General features: G+C 36.0%; 1 protein-coding gene across 1 annotated transcript; it reads right to left on the reverse strand.

The window, feature by feature from the left end:
* Positions 1–357: 357 nt before the first annotated feature.
* LOC128551418 (uncharacterized) lies at positions 358–18939 on the reverse strand. Its single transcript, XM_053532268.1, has 8 exons — positions 18769–18939; positions 16465–16590; positions 16041–16116; positions 15354–15481; positions 8588–8765; positions 8170–8312; positions 7907–8021; positions 358–809 (listed from the first exon to the last, which is right to left on the reverse strand). The coding sequence occupies exons 1-8, from the start codon at positions 18922–18924 to the stop codon at positions 469–471; spliced, it is 1263 nt and encodes a 420-aa protein (XP_053388243.1). The 5' UTR covers positions 18925–18939; the 3' UTR covers positions 358–468.
* Positions 18940–19507: the final 568 nt, after the last annotated feature.

The raw sequence follows: 19507 nt of genomic DNA on the forward strand, positions 1-19507 counted from the left end.
TTTCAGTCATGTAACGGCGGGCAATTAACTTAACCAGTGTTCCTGGATTCTGTACCAGTACAAACCTGTTCTCCACAAGTAACTGCCAACTTCCCCACATGAATCAGAGGTGGAGGACTAATGATTTCAGACACAATATCGTTTATCAAATAGTCACGGAGAACATACGCCCCGCCCGAGGATCGAACTCACGACCCCGCGATCCGTAGACCAACGCTCTTACCTACTGAGCTAAGCGGGCAGACCTTAATCTTTTAGGTAGTCACATACACGTTAGAACCAAGCACAGGCAGGACGTTGGTCGTCATGACCTTAGAATAACACATCATTTTTTTAATGCACTTTATTAGTTCATAAGATTAGAATGTAATCGAACATTGTAGTTGGTCAAAAGGCAACATGAAGTAACCATTCTAAATTTCTACATTTCTAAATATTTGTTCTCTGTTTGAAGATTCGTATGTAATTTTAGTTACATGTGTATCTAAGATGTTCCGATCCCGGAAATCCTGGAGGTATGCAAGTTAAATCCCACTGTAGAAATACGTAGTTTTTCTGACACGTATGTACGAAAGGTTGTTGGTTATTTCCGCACTGCACGTAGAGACGGGGGTTGCAGTAATGCGGAAAAAGTGATTGTACCATGCTTCCACGCCGGTGACAAGGATTGTAAGCTGCTGGTAGCATGCAAACCAGGTTCGCTTGGTCCCATAAAGAACCCGATAAGCATTCCTCTACCCAAGCATTGCCCAGTGTGTCGCAACGAATATATTTTGTAGAGCTGTTAGGGTACGGAAAGGTAAGGTTTCCTGTAAGATATATAGATTTTAGATTTTATAAGCATTTAGATTTTACATATCATAAATGAAATATATTGAAGTAAATGATCAATACTTTACAAAAACTTGTAACCTTGATACTGTGGTAAACTCAAACTAGAGTTGTCACAGGAGTGACGAATTATACCCCCACAATATAGCTTGTCACAGAAATAAGTCAAGGTCAAAGCTGAACTTGCTTGACCTTTGACCTACTGATCTCAAAATCAATAAAGGTCATCTGTTGGTCATTATCAACCTCCCTATGAAGTTTCATGATCCTCGGCCTAAGCGTTCTCAAATTATTGTCCGGAAAAGGTTTAAATGTTCCGGGTCATTCTGAACTTTGCCCTTTGGAAATCAAAATCAATACAGATCATCTGCTGGTCATGACCAACTCCCCTATTAAGTTTCGTGATTCTAGTCCCAAGCAATCTGAAGTTATTGTCCGAAAACCGTTTAAATGTTTCGGGTCACTGTGACCTTGACCTTTGTCCTACTGAACTCAAAGTCAAATCTGACCTGTATTTTATGATGTTACACCTGTGTACCAAAATTTATGATCCTAGGCCCAAGCGTTCTCAAGTTATCATCCGGAAACCATTTAATTGTTCCGAGTCACTGTGACCTTGACCTTTGACCTATAGACCTCAAAATCGAAATTGACCTGTATTTCATGATGTTACACCTGTGTACCAAAATTTATGATCCTAGGCTTAAGCATTCTCAAGTTATCATCCGGAAACCATTTAATTGTTCCGAGTCACTGTGACCTTGACCTTTGACCTACAGGCCACAAACTCGAACTTGACCTGTTTTTTATGATGTTACACCTGTGTACCAAAATTTATGGTCCTAGACTTAAGCGTTCTCAAGTTTTCATCTGGAAACTATTTAAATCTTCCGAGTCACTGTGACCTTGACCTTTGACTTACAGACCACAAAATCGAACGAACTTCCGGTGTAAACAGGTATGGCGGTAATTTTGGGCGCTCTTCAAAAATCTGCAAAAATGCTGTGAACACTCACAAAAGAGGGAAATGAGCTGAAGTATAATGTGATTAAAACTTAGACAATATATTCTTTAGATGTGAGCATTCCTAAAATCTGCCCTCAAATGTGACTTTGCCGAATCGTTATCTGAATCGTTATCCCACCCACTCTTTCGACACCTTCATGTCGCGGGTCAAACCATCTACTCGAAGGAGGAAAAGAAACAAATCTTCACCCCTTGAAAAGGACTGGATAAAAAACATAAGTCTTATAGAGACGGGAATGATTCTGATATAAGTGAAAACAGTGATTATAGTGTGTTCAGTGATAGAGGTGAACTTGACCCAGTACTTGACCCTGAAAAACAAACTTTAAATATGGCCGCCAAATTTACCAGAGAAGAACTGAAAGAACTAGGTCAGTTTTTAGTGAAAGAAATGATTATAATACTCATAATATAAATATTACTATATAAATATTGTTTGCACCTTCTACTTGAAAGAAGCGACATTTAACTTCAATACAGCATAATTAAAATTAATAACATATTCACTTTTTGGACAGTGATTACATGTTATAAGTGAAGATGTATATGTAGCTCGCATTGTTTACAACGATAATCATAATAACGAAAGTAGTTACGATCCTAAATAACTTCCCACAAATTAATATTTCCTCAGGAAACTCTCATCTTTTTATGCTTCTTTTTTTTCCTTTTGCTATGTCTTTTGTTCTTTTCATTTTTTTGTTTGAGAATATGCTGCTGTACTATTTTTGTGTCGGCTTATGTGGTCATGTTTTGTGCTCTGGTCCTCGCTGGCTTCGGTGTGGGGGCTCGCGGGTGGATTACATTTGCGCACTTGTTCTATTTATTCTGGCTAAGCTTGAACTTCACATTTTTACTCGTAATATAACTCGTGCGCGAATCGAGGCGACGACTCAAGATAGTATCAATCTTAAACCGTATCATAGCTGTGGCTTATTTATAAACAACGTTTTGCGATTTGACATTACATTAACATTCACAGAATTGTTTATATATGGGTTTCTGCAGTTTGACATGGTTTTGATAAAAGTAGAATCGATTCTATATCAATCATTGGTTGCACTTTGGATTGCTACATTAATACGTTTGTCAGGAGATGTTCATCCAAATCCGGGACCAAACACCCCAGATAATTCTTTCTCTAGTTCATCTTCATCTGTAAACCTTCTCAAAAATGGCCTTAGTATAATGCATTTTGAACATTCAAAGTCTTCGTCCGAAAATAGATCTTCTCGAGATCGAAGCCCAATCCTATGATATATTGATTTTCTCAGAAACTTGGCTTACATCAGATATCGATAGTAATGACCTTAAAATTCCAAACTTCGGTCTCCCGTTCAGAAAAGATCGAGTTGATAGAATTGGCGGTGGTGTTGCAATCTATTTGCGTGATACCTTACATGGTAATATACGAAATGATCTCATGATCAACGGATTAGAGGCTATCTGGATTGAAACAAATATAAATGATAAAAAACTACTAGTAGGCTGTTTTTATCGACCACCGAATGCCAATAACGAATACTGGTCACTCATAGAAGAGAGTTTTGACAGGGCATATAACACCAAACTTGAAAATATAATAACAGCTGGCGATTTTAATATAAACGTAGCTGGTTCTCATTCACATAAAATCGACAATTTAGTTGCGTCTTATAATTTTGAACAATTGATTACAGAACCTACCCATTATACGGAAAATTCGTACTCTGTTATAGACTTAATTATTGTAAAAAATAGCAACAGCGTACTAGCTAGTTTTGTAAATGACCCATTTATTCCTGACCTTACCAGATATCATTGTCCCGTTGTTCTAGTCTTAAAACTAAACAAAATGAAAAATGACAGTTTTAAGAGAAATATTTGGAAATATGACCAAGGGGATTTCAATGATTACAGATCTATTTTAGGAAGTGTTCACTGGATTCTATTCTTTCAAATGATGATATGGAACATATAGCACTAAGCATAAACGAAACCATAATAGACGCCGCAAAGAAATCAATTCCGAATAAAGAAGTAACTATTCGCCCAAAAGACGTTCCTTGGTTTAAGAGTAATATCCGTAAACTAATTAGAAAGCGAAACAGATCTCACAAAAAAGCTAAAGAAAATAATACTGAATATTATTGGGCAAAATTTCGAAAAATTAGAAATGAGGTAACGAAACAAATAAAAAAAAGCAAAAGCGGACTATAAACTAAATCTTACAAACAGGATTAATGATAATTCATTACCTGTCAAGGAGTGGTTTAAAATTGCAATAAAAAATATAACTAAAAACCAGAAAAACACTGATACTATCCCAACATTAATAACCCGAGATCTGACTGCCTCAACAAATACAGAAAAGGCGGATATTTTAAACAATTATTTCTGTAGTCAGTCAAATATAGATGATACTAATAAAATTTTGCCGAATATTGAACATCCCTTAAACACTCTTTTATCTACTTTGCAGATTTCGAGGCAAGATGTTATCGACGCCATTAATCAAATGGACTCATCCAAAGCTTCTGGCCCTGACCAGATAAGCCCAAAACTGTTAAAAGAGGCATCCGTGGAACTTTCAAGTCCTCTTTCGCAATATTTCAACATTCTTTTAGCGAAATCTTTCTTCCCAGATGAATGGAAAAAGGCAAATGTTACGCCAATTTTAAAAAAATCAGATCCCTCTAATCCTGGAAATTATCGACCTATATCTCTATTAAGTTGTTTGGGTAAATTAATGGAACGTTGTGTACATAAGCATGTTTATAATTATTTGATAAATCAAAATCTACTCAGCCCATTTCAGTCCGGATTCATTCGTGGAGATTCTACAACAAATCAGTTAGTTTATATCTATAATGATATTTGCAAGGCTCTTGATGATGGCAAGGAGATACGAGTAGTTTTCTGCGATATTTCAAAAGCGTTTGACCGTGTTTGGCACCGTGGATTCATACATAAATTATCGTCTTTTGGAATAAGGGATTCCCTTTTACAGTGGTTTACATCATATTTAGAAAACAGAAAACAACGCGTAGTCTTAAAAAACTCACATTTAAAATGAAGGAACGTAATGGCCGGGGTGCCACAGGGCTCGATCCTCGGGCCTCTTCTTTTTCTCATTTATATAAACGACATTGTGAAAGATATTAAATCAAACATTCGATTATTCGCCGATGACACAAGCTTATATCTAGTAGTTGACGATCCAAAAGACGCCGCATCTCAACTCAACTCTGACCTCGGTAAAATACATCATTGGGCAGAAACTTGGCTAGTTGATTTTAATCCTAATAAAACGGAAACTCTTCTCATTTCTAGAAAGTATAATAAACCTCACCATCCGAACTTATTCATGAACAATATTCTTATAAAAACAGTAGAAGAACATAAACACTTAGGAGTCATATTTTCAAGTCATGGTAAATGGCGCCCTCATATTTCATCCGTTATTACTCGTGCATGGCAGAGAATAGGAATACTAAGGTCGATGAAATTTATTATCAACAGACAATCGCTCGAACGCCTTTATATATCTTTTATAAGACCACTTCTCGAGTACAGTGATGTCCTTTGGGACAACTGTACTGAAGAACTTAAATGCGAACTAGAAGCGATACAAACTGAAGCAGCGAGAATTATTACCGGCGCGACGAAGCTCTGCAGTATTAACAACCTGTATACCGACTTAAAGTGGGAAACACTATCTAACAGAAGAAAGAAACATAAACTTATACTATTCTACAAAATGAAAAATGACATTTCCCCAAGCTACTTATGTGACCTTATCCCTCCTTCTACACAGAATAGATATCAATTAAGAAATAACACGAATATTCCCTTATTAAATTGTCGTACACAATTATATAAAGATTCTTTTATTCAATCCGTGATTCGTGAATGGAACGCGTTGTCCGAAGAAATCAAAGAAATTCCTTCGTTAGAAATATTTAAGAGACGCTTAAACAGCAACGTAACCAAACCCCCGCCGCATTACCTTTCAGGAAGTAGGACTGGTCAAGTACTACATACTCGTCTCCGTCTAGGCTGCAGTTCCCTAAATTATGACCTTTTTCGTTAATCAATTTCAAATAATCCTTATTGTATATGCGGTGAACCAGAAACAACAAATCACTACCTTTTATCATGCCCGATTTATATACCACAAAGACAATTGCTCCTAAATGAATTACCTTGTGCACCCACTATTGATAACTTACTGTTTGGTAACGAACACTTAACAACGACTCAAAATATATCGGTCTTTACTAAAGTGCAACAATACATCGTTGCCTCGAAGCGATTCTCCACGTGACCGGCATACCGGTGCGTGCGGGTGACCATTGGCGCGGACTGGCCGCATGCAGCACATTCTTAGTACCAAGCAGCATTTCTCAACTATTTTCACAATGTTCATACTTTACTAACTAAAAAGATATAAAATGAGTTTAAACTAACAAATAAATAGAAAAACACCATACACCATATTCTTTTACACTGTATCCTTACAACATGTTTTACTGTCGAGGAAATGAATTAATATAAGTTTTCGCTGAAAACTTGTTTTCAGATCCTTTACATCATTTTGATTGTAAATGTTACTGTATATATTTATGTACATGATATATCTAATAAATACTGTTTAACCTAGACCACAAAATCGAATTTGACCTATATTTTATGATGTTACACCTGTGTACCAAAATTAATGATCCTAGACCTAAGCGTTCTCAAGTTTTCATCCGGAAACCATTTAAATGTTCCGAGTCACTGTGACCTTGACCTTTGACTTACAGACCACAAAATCGAACTAGACCTGTATTTCATGATGTTACACCTGTGTACCAAAATTTATGATCCTAGGCCCAAGCGTTCTCAAGTTATCATTCGGAAACCATTTAATTGTTCCGAGTCACTGTGACCTTGACCTTTGACCTATAGATCTCAAAATCGAAATTGACCTGTATTTCATGATGTTACACCTGTGTACCAAAATCTATGATCCTAGGCTTAAGCATTCTCAAGTTATCATCCGGAAACCATTTAATTGTTCCGAGTCACTGTGACCTTGACCTTTGACCTACAGGCCACAAACTCGAATTTGACCTGTTTTTTATGATGTTACACCTGTGTACCAAAATTTATGGTCCTAGACTTAAGCGTTCTCAAGTTTTCATCTGGAAACTATTTAAATGTTCCGAGTCACTGTGACCTTGACCTTTGACTTACAGACCACAAAATCGAACTTGACCTGTATTTTATGATGTTACACCTGTGCACTAAAATTTATGATCCTAGGCCCAAGCGTTCTCAAGTTATCATCCGGAAACCATTTAATTGTTCCGAGTCACTGTGACCTTGATCTTTGACCAGAGACCTCAAAATCGAATTTGACCTGTATTTCATGATGTTACACCTGTGTACCAAAATTTATGATCCTAGGCCCAAGCGTTCTCAAGTTATCATCCGCAAACCATTTAACGTCCGAGTCACTGTGACCTTGACCTTTGACCTATAGACCTCAAAATCGAACTTGACCTGTATTTCATGAAGTTACACCTGTGTACCAAAATTTATGATCCTAGGCCCAAGCGTTCTCAAGTTATCATCCGCAAACAATTTAACGTCCGAGTCACTGTGACCTTGACCTTTGACCTATAGACCTCAAAATCGAACTTGGCCTGTATTTCATAATGTTTCACCTCTGTACCAAAATTTATGATCCTAGGCCAAAGCGTTCTCAAGTTATCATCCGGAAACCGTTTAACTGTTCAGGGTCACTGTGACCTTGACCTTTAACCTACTGACCCCAACTTTTAAGTTGACCTGTATTTTTTGATGTTTCACCTGTGTACCAAAAATTATTTTAATCGGTCAAGCCTTTCATGAGTTATCATCCGGAAACTATGAAAACCAACGGACCGACCGGTGGACCGACCGCCAAGCTCACTCCTATATACGACCCCCACCACCCACCACCCCTCTCCAAACTTCGTTTTGTAGGGGGTCTAATAATTACATCATCAGTTAAGAAGATATCAAAAATACACCATCTTACCTGCGATGACATTTTCTTTGGAACAAGGATTAGTAAAATCATCTTTAAATAACTGACACGACGCTGAAAACCTCTGCAAAGGTGGAGCACAGGAAGAACAACCGGCGTGAAAAACCTGAAAGCCACATTAAAAGGTAAAATAGATGATCAAGTCGTGATAAAACTGAAAAACGAGAAACATCAAGAAGAGGTACAACTAAAAGATTGCTGTTTAGAAACTTCGGTGAAAATAAATATTACATAGGTGAAAGTTAGAGAAATACCTCATTTGGTGGGCAATATGCTGAGTAAGTCTTTCCCGATGCATCACATATTAAAAATTTGTGGTGTGAGGCGGGGTGAGGAAACTTTGTAACCCCGGCTTGGACTGTGCTCTCATTACACGGGCTTTGAAAATTCCACGGTTCTGAAACATTGTTAAACAGCAATGAGTGAAAATTACAAACCTTACTAAAATGAAGTCTGATTGTAACAAAGGTATTCACAATGGTTCACCAAAGTAATACCAGAATAAATATTCCGCAACTAATGTAGAATTCGATGAGAACTAAATAGATACAAAACTTGATTAACATAAACTCTTATTGCAAAATTACACATTACAATTTTAGATAAACCAGAAATACAAATATTTTTTCTTCATGTTAGATCTTATGTAAATAGAATGACAGCAAATAATACCGGTGCAGTTCAGACTTGGTAGCGTTTGTTTTGTTGGTTGAAGTGTACTAGCAGCGATTCCGGTAACATCTGTGGTAGTTGGTTGGTGGGCATTAAAATCTTGCAATGTGATTGTGACATTTGTCGAAGCAGTTGTGTTGCCGTACTGGGTCTCATTAACCTTTTGTATTTCACTTGCCTGATGAACAAATCGTAGCAGATATATTACAACAGAATCCAAAATAGTAACGCATGCAACCGAACGGGAGTTTCCGGTGTTTTGTCGTTGCTGATAAATTATATCTTACACCCGGGATGTTTCTCGTGTTGTAAATCGCGTCTCATAAACAACGTGTATGTAGAAGATTCCTGCATCAACTTATATTTTTTTTGTGTTAACCCGGATTTAAAAAATACCTGTATAGGTCCTGGATATTAATTGCATATTCAAAAAAAGATATCCTGCCAATATACACAATGTTACACTGCAAAGGATTAATTTATAAAAGTAAAACGGAACTCTAGGTTGATGTGCGTATTTTGTTTACATACCCTTCTGTAAGAAAAGGTGATATAAAGAATTCATTCATTATGTTTTATTTTTACTATTATAATTATGCTAAATATGAACTGCAAGGGAACGTTTTATCACTGATAGCAGGTTTGAATGAGAAGTAACTATTTTCAAGGTAACTCGGTTGAGCATTATTTCTACATTGAAAATCAGTTACCAGCGTGATATTCCTTATTGCAACTACAATTTATGAACGAATCATATATACGAGTACTCAAATTGCATGCTAAAAAATCTGTATTGCACGAAACAAGGTAAAAAAACATACTTCAGACAGATTGTTTTCTCCAATTTTTGTCTATTATTATTTCGCGAGGATTCGTCCTCGCAAACATACGCATATTAGTTAATTGTATTGAACAATTAACGGGTAATGGAAGACTAACATTATAAGCCAATGTCGAAAACCAGGATAATTGAATAATTACAGTATACCACTTCAATTCATTATCTTATATACATACGTTATGTATGCTAATAGGTAATAAAAACAAATATGTGTCCATTAGGTCTATAAATTCTAAGAAATTTGTTATAGAGACGCTTTAAAACTTTGGGGCAAAACTAGAACTATATCATTAGACATATATGATAAAACGACATTACATGTATCAGACGGATATGAGTCGAAAAATATGAACTTATTTGTTATAGAAATTATAAGAACCGTAAGTAATGCCTCACCAAATTAAAAAGTTTTTCATCGGATTTGCCTCCCGAATATTTTTCAGACAAACTTAAACCGTAATTTTATGTTGTTTTTGGCTTGCGATCGCCTCATTAAAAAAATCAAGCCAAAATTTGTTGGTGCGCTAGTTTTTTACGAACGTAACAGTATATAAATGCTTATAAATCCAGTCCCAGATTGTTTTAAAATGGGCTTTAATCACAATAAATACATGCTACTGTTACTACACACATCTATAATATACCATGATACTTATATTCAGTTGCATTAAAGTTATTTCCCCATATGCAGTGACGCCATTTTCTTCAAATGTTTACAAAATTGAGTTGCAACAATAATCGGAATTATTTCATTGAAAGTTGGATGAAAAAAAACAAACTATTTAATAAAAATTATTTGATAACATCAATCTACATGTTTTGGTAAGGGTAAATACGTATTGATGCATGTCACTTTCCTGTGTCCAAATAATCAGCATTTGTATACGAAGGTGGATGGGGTAAGGAATTAACATTATGAGTTGCGATCAGACCAGTTTAGAAAATTTTTCAAATTTTCAAGTCCTCGAGTAGAATAATTTAAACATGTTAATCTCAGTATAAGACCTTGCTGCACCGTTAAATGTCGCAACATCGCTTAATGTCGCAACCACCGTTAAATGTCGCAAGGTTGACGGTAAATGTCGCAACTACCGCTAATTGCCGCAAAAACATCTGCCGCTAAATGTCGCACATTTAACGTTAAATGTCGCAAAAATTTGCCCACCGTTATATGTAGCAATACCAACGCTAAATGTCGCTTTTCCAATTTGACACTATGTCATATATAAACAATTCCTTGTGTATATTTCAAAATTTTATTTTACGTAAGTAACATGAATCTTCAATAATAAATTAATGTTAGCTTTAAGCCCGACGGAAGTCATACTCATACATTCTTGTATACTTCTTCGAAGGAAGAAGAATTAACAGGTTTATGTTATGCATAATAAGTGCTGTCACGTATAGAAACAAAAAGGCCTTGGTGGCCATGGATCGCACACCTGAGTTCCACATCTTGCTTGAATAGTCGCACAAGAAAAATAAAATATCTCTGAAATTATTTTGTTATAGGACCAGTGTTTTAGAACAGAAATATTATGAAGTTTCTACTACCTTAATACGCTTTTGTAACGGCCTCGTGTGTTTGTAGCGGTTGGGTATGGATGGGGAACGGAGTAAATGATGATACAGAAATCTATGACACAACTACCAAGACAATTAATAGAAATTATAAATTTACATCTTTTGAAGGAGAGGGATGGGAAGGGGGTTTATGTTCGTGAGGATAATGTGGGCAGGGAGAATGAGACTAATCCAGGCAATTTTAAGAAGCTAAAAGTAACAAAAAATCAAAATACTCGCTAGTACCTGAAATAATGTAAAGAGGTGCACACTAGATCTTCCTCCGTCATTGAAAGAGGTGTGTCGGTAAAAAGCTATACATAGCTAATGTTAACTTGTTAAAATATCTCCGACAATAAATAAATTTTGATTCGATTTGATTTGATTTGAAGCTGGATAGTCATACGACTTAAATGTAAACCTCTAACAAAGAAATAGAACCCATGACTGATTAATAGAAAGTCTTCGTATTTTACAGCGCACTGGTACAAAACACAGTGACACTGTTTATGTTAACTGGCTGCTGGTATATAATAAGTGACACGGACAGGTTTATGTATCTCGTGTGCATCCCTTTATATGATATGACTTAACAAGATCGGTGCAGTTCACATTACTCACAAGTGCATCAAATTGCGATTGAATGTCTTTCAACCCATTGGGTTTCGATCCTTTGGTGGCATATTTCTTACATTTTCCCATTACAAAATATATTTTGTAGCAGCTTTTACTGAAATAAAATAGATTGGACTCGGCTGGGCTAGTTTAGCCTATATATTTGATAGAAGCCACCCGCTTTTCATAGGCTCGAAGGGAAGTAATATGTTATGACTCCGGTGACCGCCCGTTCGTATGTCCGTCCGTCAATTAGCAAATCCGTGTCCGCTCTGTAGCTTTTGGACCCCCTAAAGGATTTCGAAAAAACTTGACACAAATATTCACAACATCGAGACAATATGTAGAGTGCATGTTTTGGATGGCTCGCTTCAAGGTCAAGACCACACTTAGGGGTCGTATGACTTTGTCTCATGTCTGCTCTGTAACTTTTGAACTGCTTGGTAGATTTTAAAGAAATTTGGCTAAAATATTCACCACATCGAGACGACGTGCAGAGTGAATGTTGTGGATGGCTCGCTGCAAGGTCAAGGTCACACTTAAGGGCCCTTGTTATATTTGGTACCGTGAGGGTAAGGGTAAGTTGTCGGCAACTGTTTCAAACAAATGTTATATTTGTAAAGTACGGTTGGAATTATAGGACGCACAGTTGTGTTGCTTTTACACTTATCACGAGCAATCGAAATAAGATGTCATGCGATCGAAATAAGGAGTCGCGAACCCGAGATAAGATGTCGGGCGCTCGAGATAAGATTACATGTGTTCGAGATGAGAAGCGTGAACTCGAGATGAGAAGTCGTAATCTCGAAAAGAGTTGTCGTGCAATCGAGATTTGTTTCACGCTCTCGAAACACGCCAGTGCGACACGAAGCATGACAGCATGATAAGACACACGACACGTGACACGACGCGCGACATTGATGTTACGATGTCACGATGTTGCGTTGTATTCTTGCATAAAAACTACTTTTTTTTCACAGGATCCGCCCATGTATTAACGGGAGAAAAATCATGTGCAATCAAGGCAATTCACGTGCTGTTAATACATGATTTTTATTTTTTTAAATGCTTTACCAGGGACGTATGTATGTATTTCTGCCCAAACTGATATCTGGCATCTGCGTCTTGTTTCTTCCATAATAACGGGTAAACCTCTTCTTGTAGAATTAAAGATATAATGTAATCCGTAGTATGTTTAGCTGTATCAGTTTCCAGCTCCAAACGTACTGCCCCCATTAATGTACGCACTCGCTTCTCTTAGTGTTTACTCCCTTTACAAAGCGTCGGTCCAGTTATTGTAAATAACCGTGAATGAATAAATACCGCGTGTAACTTGTGCTATTGTTCATTTTTAGGAATCATATTAATAATTTTTGTTAGTATCAGTCGGTATGTTTTGACCTGATTTTTCGCAGAATTTATATAATAAACCTTGAAAGCTAGTCACTACCTTCGTACGCATCCGTATTCTAAATGTGTTCGTACTCAAAATAGTTCAAATATAAAGATTCTTAACATTGTGTTCCTATTTATCAAATTTTTAAGTTATATGCAAAAATATGGGTAATGTCATGTTTTAGTAATGTTGTTGATATGTGGGTCCCGGTTATGGATATTTAAATCAAGTTTACCGTTTCCAAGAACAACATAATTGTAAATAAAAATGTACAGGAATCATTAGGTCATCACATATGCAAACAATAAATTTAGTCATCGTGACATGTTTTTTTATGCAACCTTCGGTCTCGGTCACAAACAATCCTGCGGGCTTCTGCAGACGTTAATACACAAACAAACCGTGTATTATCCCTACATTATCGCTCGTCGTGTGTCGAGCGTCGCACTGTGGAGCATGTTGTGTAACAGGCCCGGACCAGGGTCGAGCCGCCTCCATCCCACAGTTGGCTGAAAAATTACCAATATTCATCAAAGTTGCACACAACTATTTTGAAATAATAGTTTCTCAACATTTAGACCCAAACTGCCCACCAGAGCCCAACATACCTATATTTCGAAACTTCCCCTGGCCCCCTTAAATGAGGGGAGTACCCTTCCATTACCTTAAAATTAAGACAAAAATGCACTAGAGGCCAAAATTTCATACCTGTATTTCAAAATTTCACAGGGAGAAAACCCCCTGACCCCCACCTCTAGAATGACAGGGGTACCACCTCCAATACATCAAAATTCATAATAAAAATTGAACTGGAGCCAAACATTTCATACCTGATCCCCCTAAAACGAAGTTGAGTACCCTTCCAGTACCTCAAATAAAATAGACAAAAAATACAACACAGGCCAACATTTCATACCTGTACATAGAAAACTTCCCCCTGTCCCACCTCTCGTAACTACAGCACCTCGTCGGTGACGCCTTTGTTCTAAACTGTTGCCCCCACCCCACCCCATCTACTATTTCTAAATCCCGGTCTGTTGTGTAATGAAATTCTTCCAGATCGACGCAAGATATGCAATACGACCGCGGTAGTGCTCAAACCTTTAAATATTAAATATATTACGTGCGTATGGCGCAGGACCATTAAAAAGCAAATGTGCAGTTCAGAACGTTGGGCCATTTCAGCCCTCATTGCATACTCATGCATGCAAGTGTGCACTCATCCAATCTTGTCTCTAAGTGTAAAGACTGTTGAACTTACCTTTCTTTATTATGCGACATTTTGCGTTGGCGTTGCGACATATAACGGTGGGCAAATTTTTGCGACATTTAACGTTAAAGGTGCGACATTTAGCTGCAGATGATTTTGCGACATTTAACGGTTGTTGTGACATTTAACGTCAACCTTGCGACATTTAACGGTGATTCCGACATTTAGCGGTGTTGCGACGTTTAACGGTGCCACATATCTTAATTGAGACTTTGTTTCAACAAATTTAATCTGTTAAGAAAGTTTAAAGTTAGAACAAGAGCTGTTTGTAAGACAGCACTCTCGACTTTCTAATGCTTGACTCTGAATTAGAGCTTTGTCAGTAGAAGGGGCATAGTAGTCAATAGCTTTGAAAGTATTGAGTGTTATATTTATTCACTTTTTGCGCTAAGGTGACGATATGTAACTAAAAAAAAAACAAAAATATTCTACGTAAAAAAGGGGCATAACAATTCAATCAGAGTTATGGGGATTGTTTCTCCTGGTGTAGACTTTGATAGTAAATAACTGTTTAAAGTTTCATGAGTAACAGAGATATATGACTCATCAAAACCTCGAAAAGCTGAGCTAAAAATGCTACATTTTCATAGCATTAACATTTTATGTCATGATTATGGTTTAATTTTATGCATTTTTGTATATTACATTTTCTAACAGCATTCTAAAATACATACATTTTTAATACACTGTACTGTATGCCAATGCTATTACCTTTTTTCACGAGTTCGTTTTGTTGTCCGCCTGCTGCAAATTTTCTCAATCCCTGGTGAATTATTTTGATGTAAAAGGGCTGTACATTTTATGTTAAGGTTTTAATTAGTTCATCGAGAGCCACTTGAAGACTTCAAGACATTTCGCTAGCTCCTGATTTTCTCAAAATCAAAAAAATATTTAAAATATTTTTTGCTCGGCGCCAAAATGTTTTCAGAAAAAAATCCGACGAACAACTTTTCAATTTGTTGTGGCATAATATACTATGTTCATCAGACAACAAATAAAGCACGTATATAAATATATGCTTTATTTATGTATGATAGACAATGCAACTGTCAGTATATATTTTACCTTTTAATATACTTACTTCCACAGTCACAGTACAATATCCAAATTGCTGTCTGATTGTTCCGCTATTCCTGTCAATATTTCTTGATGTATATATAACACCGGTTGCACTGTTTATAATAAAGAGTCCATCACCACAACTGCTATCTGTATGCGATGACATAATTAATTCCTTTGAAAATTCAAATATTATTGCCAAAAGTCTATTGTAAGATAGAAGACACTATCTCTAAATAGATTCGCACGAACTTTACGTCAAGGGAATAGAATACAGAAATTTTCTGGAAAAGTAGTTTGTAAAATGTGACAATATATTCAAACAACGCGTGCCCTTTTTTAAATATATCAAATACACCGTTAATCCAAAATAATGAAACAACATTCTTTTTATGGGCCTAAAAGGCAACAGTAAGTTACGAGTTTTGACAAAGTATTCAACAAAATTTATCGTAGGTAGAACAATTGCATGAATATTTTTTTGGTATTGAGAACGCCTTCTAGAACTGGATGGTAGAGTGATTCATTTCGGAATATTACGATGTGCTTATATTCTTCATTCAAATAAATTTGTATTTCTTTTCTATTGCGTGCGCTGCCTTAAGTCAACTTAGCTAAATCATAAATCCTGTGGTCCGTTTTTACATTAAATTTCAATAGCGTTACTTCTTAAACAGTTGATTGTCACGTTCTAAAACTGAAAACCTACATGTTATTGAATAGTGAATCTCGTTTGATACTCCTTGGTCACCATCTATAGCATGCACTCGTGCTGCCTCCGATCCCTAAAAGCATGCTTAAAATATCTTACGATGTCTAAACGAACATTCATGAAAAATATATATATATCTGCAACATAAAAAACACCCTTCAATGTGTCTATAGATAGAGTGGTTCTGTAAATAAGGACTATTATGTTCATTACATTTATGACTATAAATCAACTTTTAGAAGGATGAGATTTTCCTAGTTTCTTACAAATGTTTACTCTAGAGTTAGACTGCTCATTCTGCAAATACACAAAATGAAATAAACAATTATGAATTACAAATATTCTTTTCATGTCTAAAATTTTTAGGACATTTGATTTTCATCCAGATATTCATATTTCAACCATTTGACAGTTATCTTACCTTTGGGGTATTTGCTTTGATAGGTTTCCTGTATATGCCAGTGAAGAAAGGCGGTTCGTCTTGAACGTCCTTCACGTGGATTGTGAATTCAGCTGTACTGGACAGTCCTCCGTTCGGTCCAGAATCCTAAATTTTGAGCATCGTTGAATTGTTATCAAAAACAATCTCGCACAGTAGTACAGGGGCATGTAACTCTTGTGTTAAACAGAATTAATTTGAATAACTAATCTAAACGTCAATAATCGATCCCCGGCAGCTACTCGGGAATTCTCAGAAACGCTTTTCAGTGTTTCTCACCCAACTATAGGAACCCAGGCACTCCTTGCGTTTATCAGTGCTATACACTGGGCACGTTAAAGAACCAGGCTGTCTATTCGCAACGAGCTAGGCGAACTTAGCCGGACAAGCCTGTATCTGATTTCTGATCTCTCTGTCGTGGGGCTTTGTCTCACTCTGTCCCTCTGGTAAGATCACTCTATACTAGTAGAGGATGAATTTATGCGCCCTGTGTGGCTGCATTTGAACTATGAAAAGCACCTTTGAACGTGAAATTGATCATGAAAAGGGCGCTATATAAATCTGGTATAATAATATAATAATTATAATAATTTGTTATTTTAACTCATAAGGGCTTTAAATTGGAAAAAAATATGGTTCTCGTCGTTTGTATTCATTTAATCCAGTTATTGTTTCTGTATGACAGAGTTCCGCTTATAGCCGATGCTAGGTACATGTAACTGTCTTGATGGGTGTTGCACATTTCTTTATCTCTGAATTTGCCATTATCTTTGTTGGTTTTGTTCTGAATCAATGCATTCAAAGTATCTATTTAAATGCCGTGTAGAGGTCGTAAACAAACTCCTCGCACCAAGACTAAATGTTGTTATGTTTTTGTCCATTCGGATAATTTTGCTCAACCAATACTTCTATATATTGATACAGTTCTTCCTACTACATTAATGTGTTCTAAAATAAAAAACTAAAAGTTTTTCATCATTACCCCTCAGGCCGCAAAACACTGGCTTATATAGTAGGAAGTGTGTTTGTGCGTGCATGCGCGCGCGCGCTTGTGTGTGTGTGTGTGTGTGTGTGTGTGTGTTCGAGTTTAACGTCTTTTTCAACAGTTTTTTATGACTGAAAAATTGTTGAAAAAGACGTAAAACCCACACACACACATACTTCCTACTACATAAGCCGGTGTTTGGCGGCCTTAGGGGTAATGATGTAAAACTTTTTGTTGAGAACGAACACATTAATATACACAGTCAGACAAAATATACTTTTAAATATATCCCAAAGTAATGGCTTTTTTCCCGTATAATAATGTTTCAGTTTCCATTAACAAGAACGGAAGCAAGCAATTTTGACCTCTTTTAAAAATTATTGCTTTCTTGTTCATCTATAGACTGGGAATTCAGTCTCGCCATTTTATAGTTTTAATTATTCTGTCGGAATATTTACAAATAAACTCGTTAATGCAAGACAACGAACGTTAATTAACACTAATTACAGTAGTGGATATGCCCTTACACACACTTCGTTTATATGTTTGGTCAATATATCAATTGCCGATTATTCATTTCTTGCATTCCAGACGGGAATTTCCGGTATTTTTACCGGTGCTGGAAAAATCCATCTTACACCCTGGGGTGTAAGATGACTCTCGTGCTGTAAATGACGTATGCGAACTAGATATATGAAGAAGATCTATGTAGTAATTTATATTTTATTTAAAAAAACGGAATAAAAATTCAATACCTTGACAGTTCCTATTGGTTCCTGATAGTATATTTCCCGATTCAAATCACGTTATTCTAACAAAAATTCATAACGTTACGCTGCAATTGATAAAACACAAAACTAAACATTGTTCTTTGTTTTGAAACATCATGACGTCTTTCCTGTTTACGGATATCCGCGCTTTGTTTAAATACACTGCCATAAGAAATAGTTCTAGAAAGAAAGCCGTTCGATTGATTTTATATTTATTATTATTTCTTGAAATCGGTATGCAAGAAAAAGATTATGTCACTGGTTATAGGTGCAGATGGAAATATCCGGCTTTCGGGTAACTGATTAGGCGATTACTCGACAGGGAGCCTCGTTACCGCCTAAACAGTTACCCTCGAGGCCGGATATTCCCATCTGCACCTACAACCAGTGAAAGAATCTTATATCCGAGGTGGTCTCCCTAGCACTTTTTAACTATAACGTGACTGGTTGAAGTAATTCAATCGTAGAATAGAACAATCAATATCATATTAAAGAATATTATTCTGTTAGATATATTCATAAAATATCTACCTTCGCTGTTACTATGAATTGATAGTAACTATTACTTTCATAATCTAAACACTGGTTTAAAGATACACTTCCGGTCACTGGGTCTATTGAGAAGGTCTCTTTGTACTTCTGTCGTGATTCGGGTGACTGAAAAATCATATGTTGACCATAGTACATGATATAGCTTATAAATAAATATTAAAGCACTGTTTCCTAATAGATCTAAAAGATCATAAAAATAAGTAGAAATATCAATGATTCGTAAACACTTAAAGGCTACTTTGTATCCGAGATCATAGGATAATCTTTGATAATAGATATCATTGCCTACCTGTGCTTTAGGCTGAAATAAAAAGATATAACATGTTTTTGCAACATTAAGAAATGATAAAAGAAACAAAAAGTGGTTAAATACTCAGACAGCAACATTATGAATTGTTTGTGTTTACAAGTCTTCACATTTTGAAATTCAGTTATTTAACCTGAAGGGACATTTTAGAAAATGCATTTCTTTTAAAATAATTAAATTTAACATATTCCATGCTATTATAACTTAAGAAATAGGAAGTAAGTAAGTAAATCACGTCTTAATAATAGGCTGTTCATCTTTTGAACTGAAGCATTTAGTTCAAGGTACCCAACACATAATATATATATATATATATATATATATATATATATATATATATATATATATATATATATATATATATATATATATAAATATATATATATATATAAAATTATAAAATGACTTCAC

Source organism: Mercenaria mercenaria, unplaced genomic scaffold, assembly GCF_021730395.1.
Source record: "Mercenaria mercenaria strain notata unplaced genomic scaffold, MADL_Memer_1 contig_1073, whole genome shotgun sequence".
Taxonomy (NCBI): domain Eukaryota; kingdom Metazoa; phylum Mollusca; class Bivalvia; order Venerida; family Veneridae; genus Mercenaria; species Mercenaria mercenaria.

Coding starts and splice junctions, on each gene's coding strand:
- LOC128551418 (XM_053532268.1), bottom strand. CDS start 18,924: ATGTACTATGGTCAACATATGATTTTTCAGTCACCCGAATCACGACAG. Junction 16,117..16,464: donor TCAAAGCAAATACCCCAAAG/GTAAGATAACTG, acceptor GCATGCTTTTAG/GGATCGGAGGCAGCACGAGT. Junction 15,482..16,040: donor GATTCACTATTCAATAACAT/GTAGGTTTTCAG, acceptor CATCGCATACAG/ATAGCAGTTGTGGTGATGGA.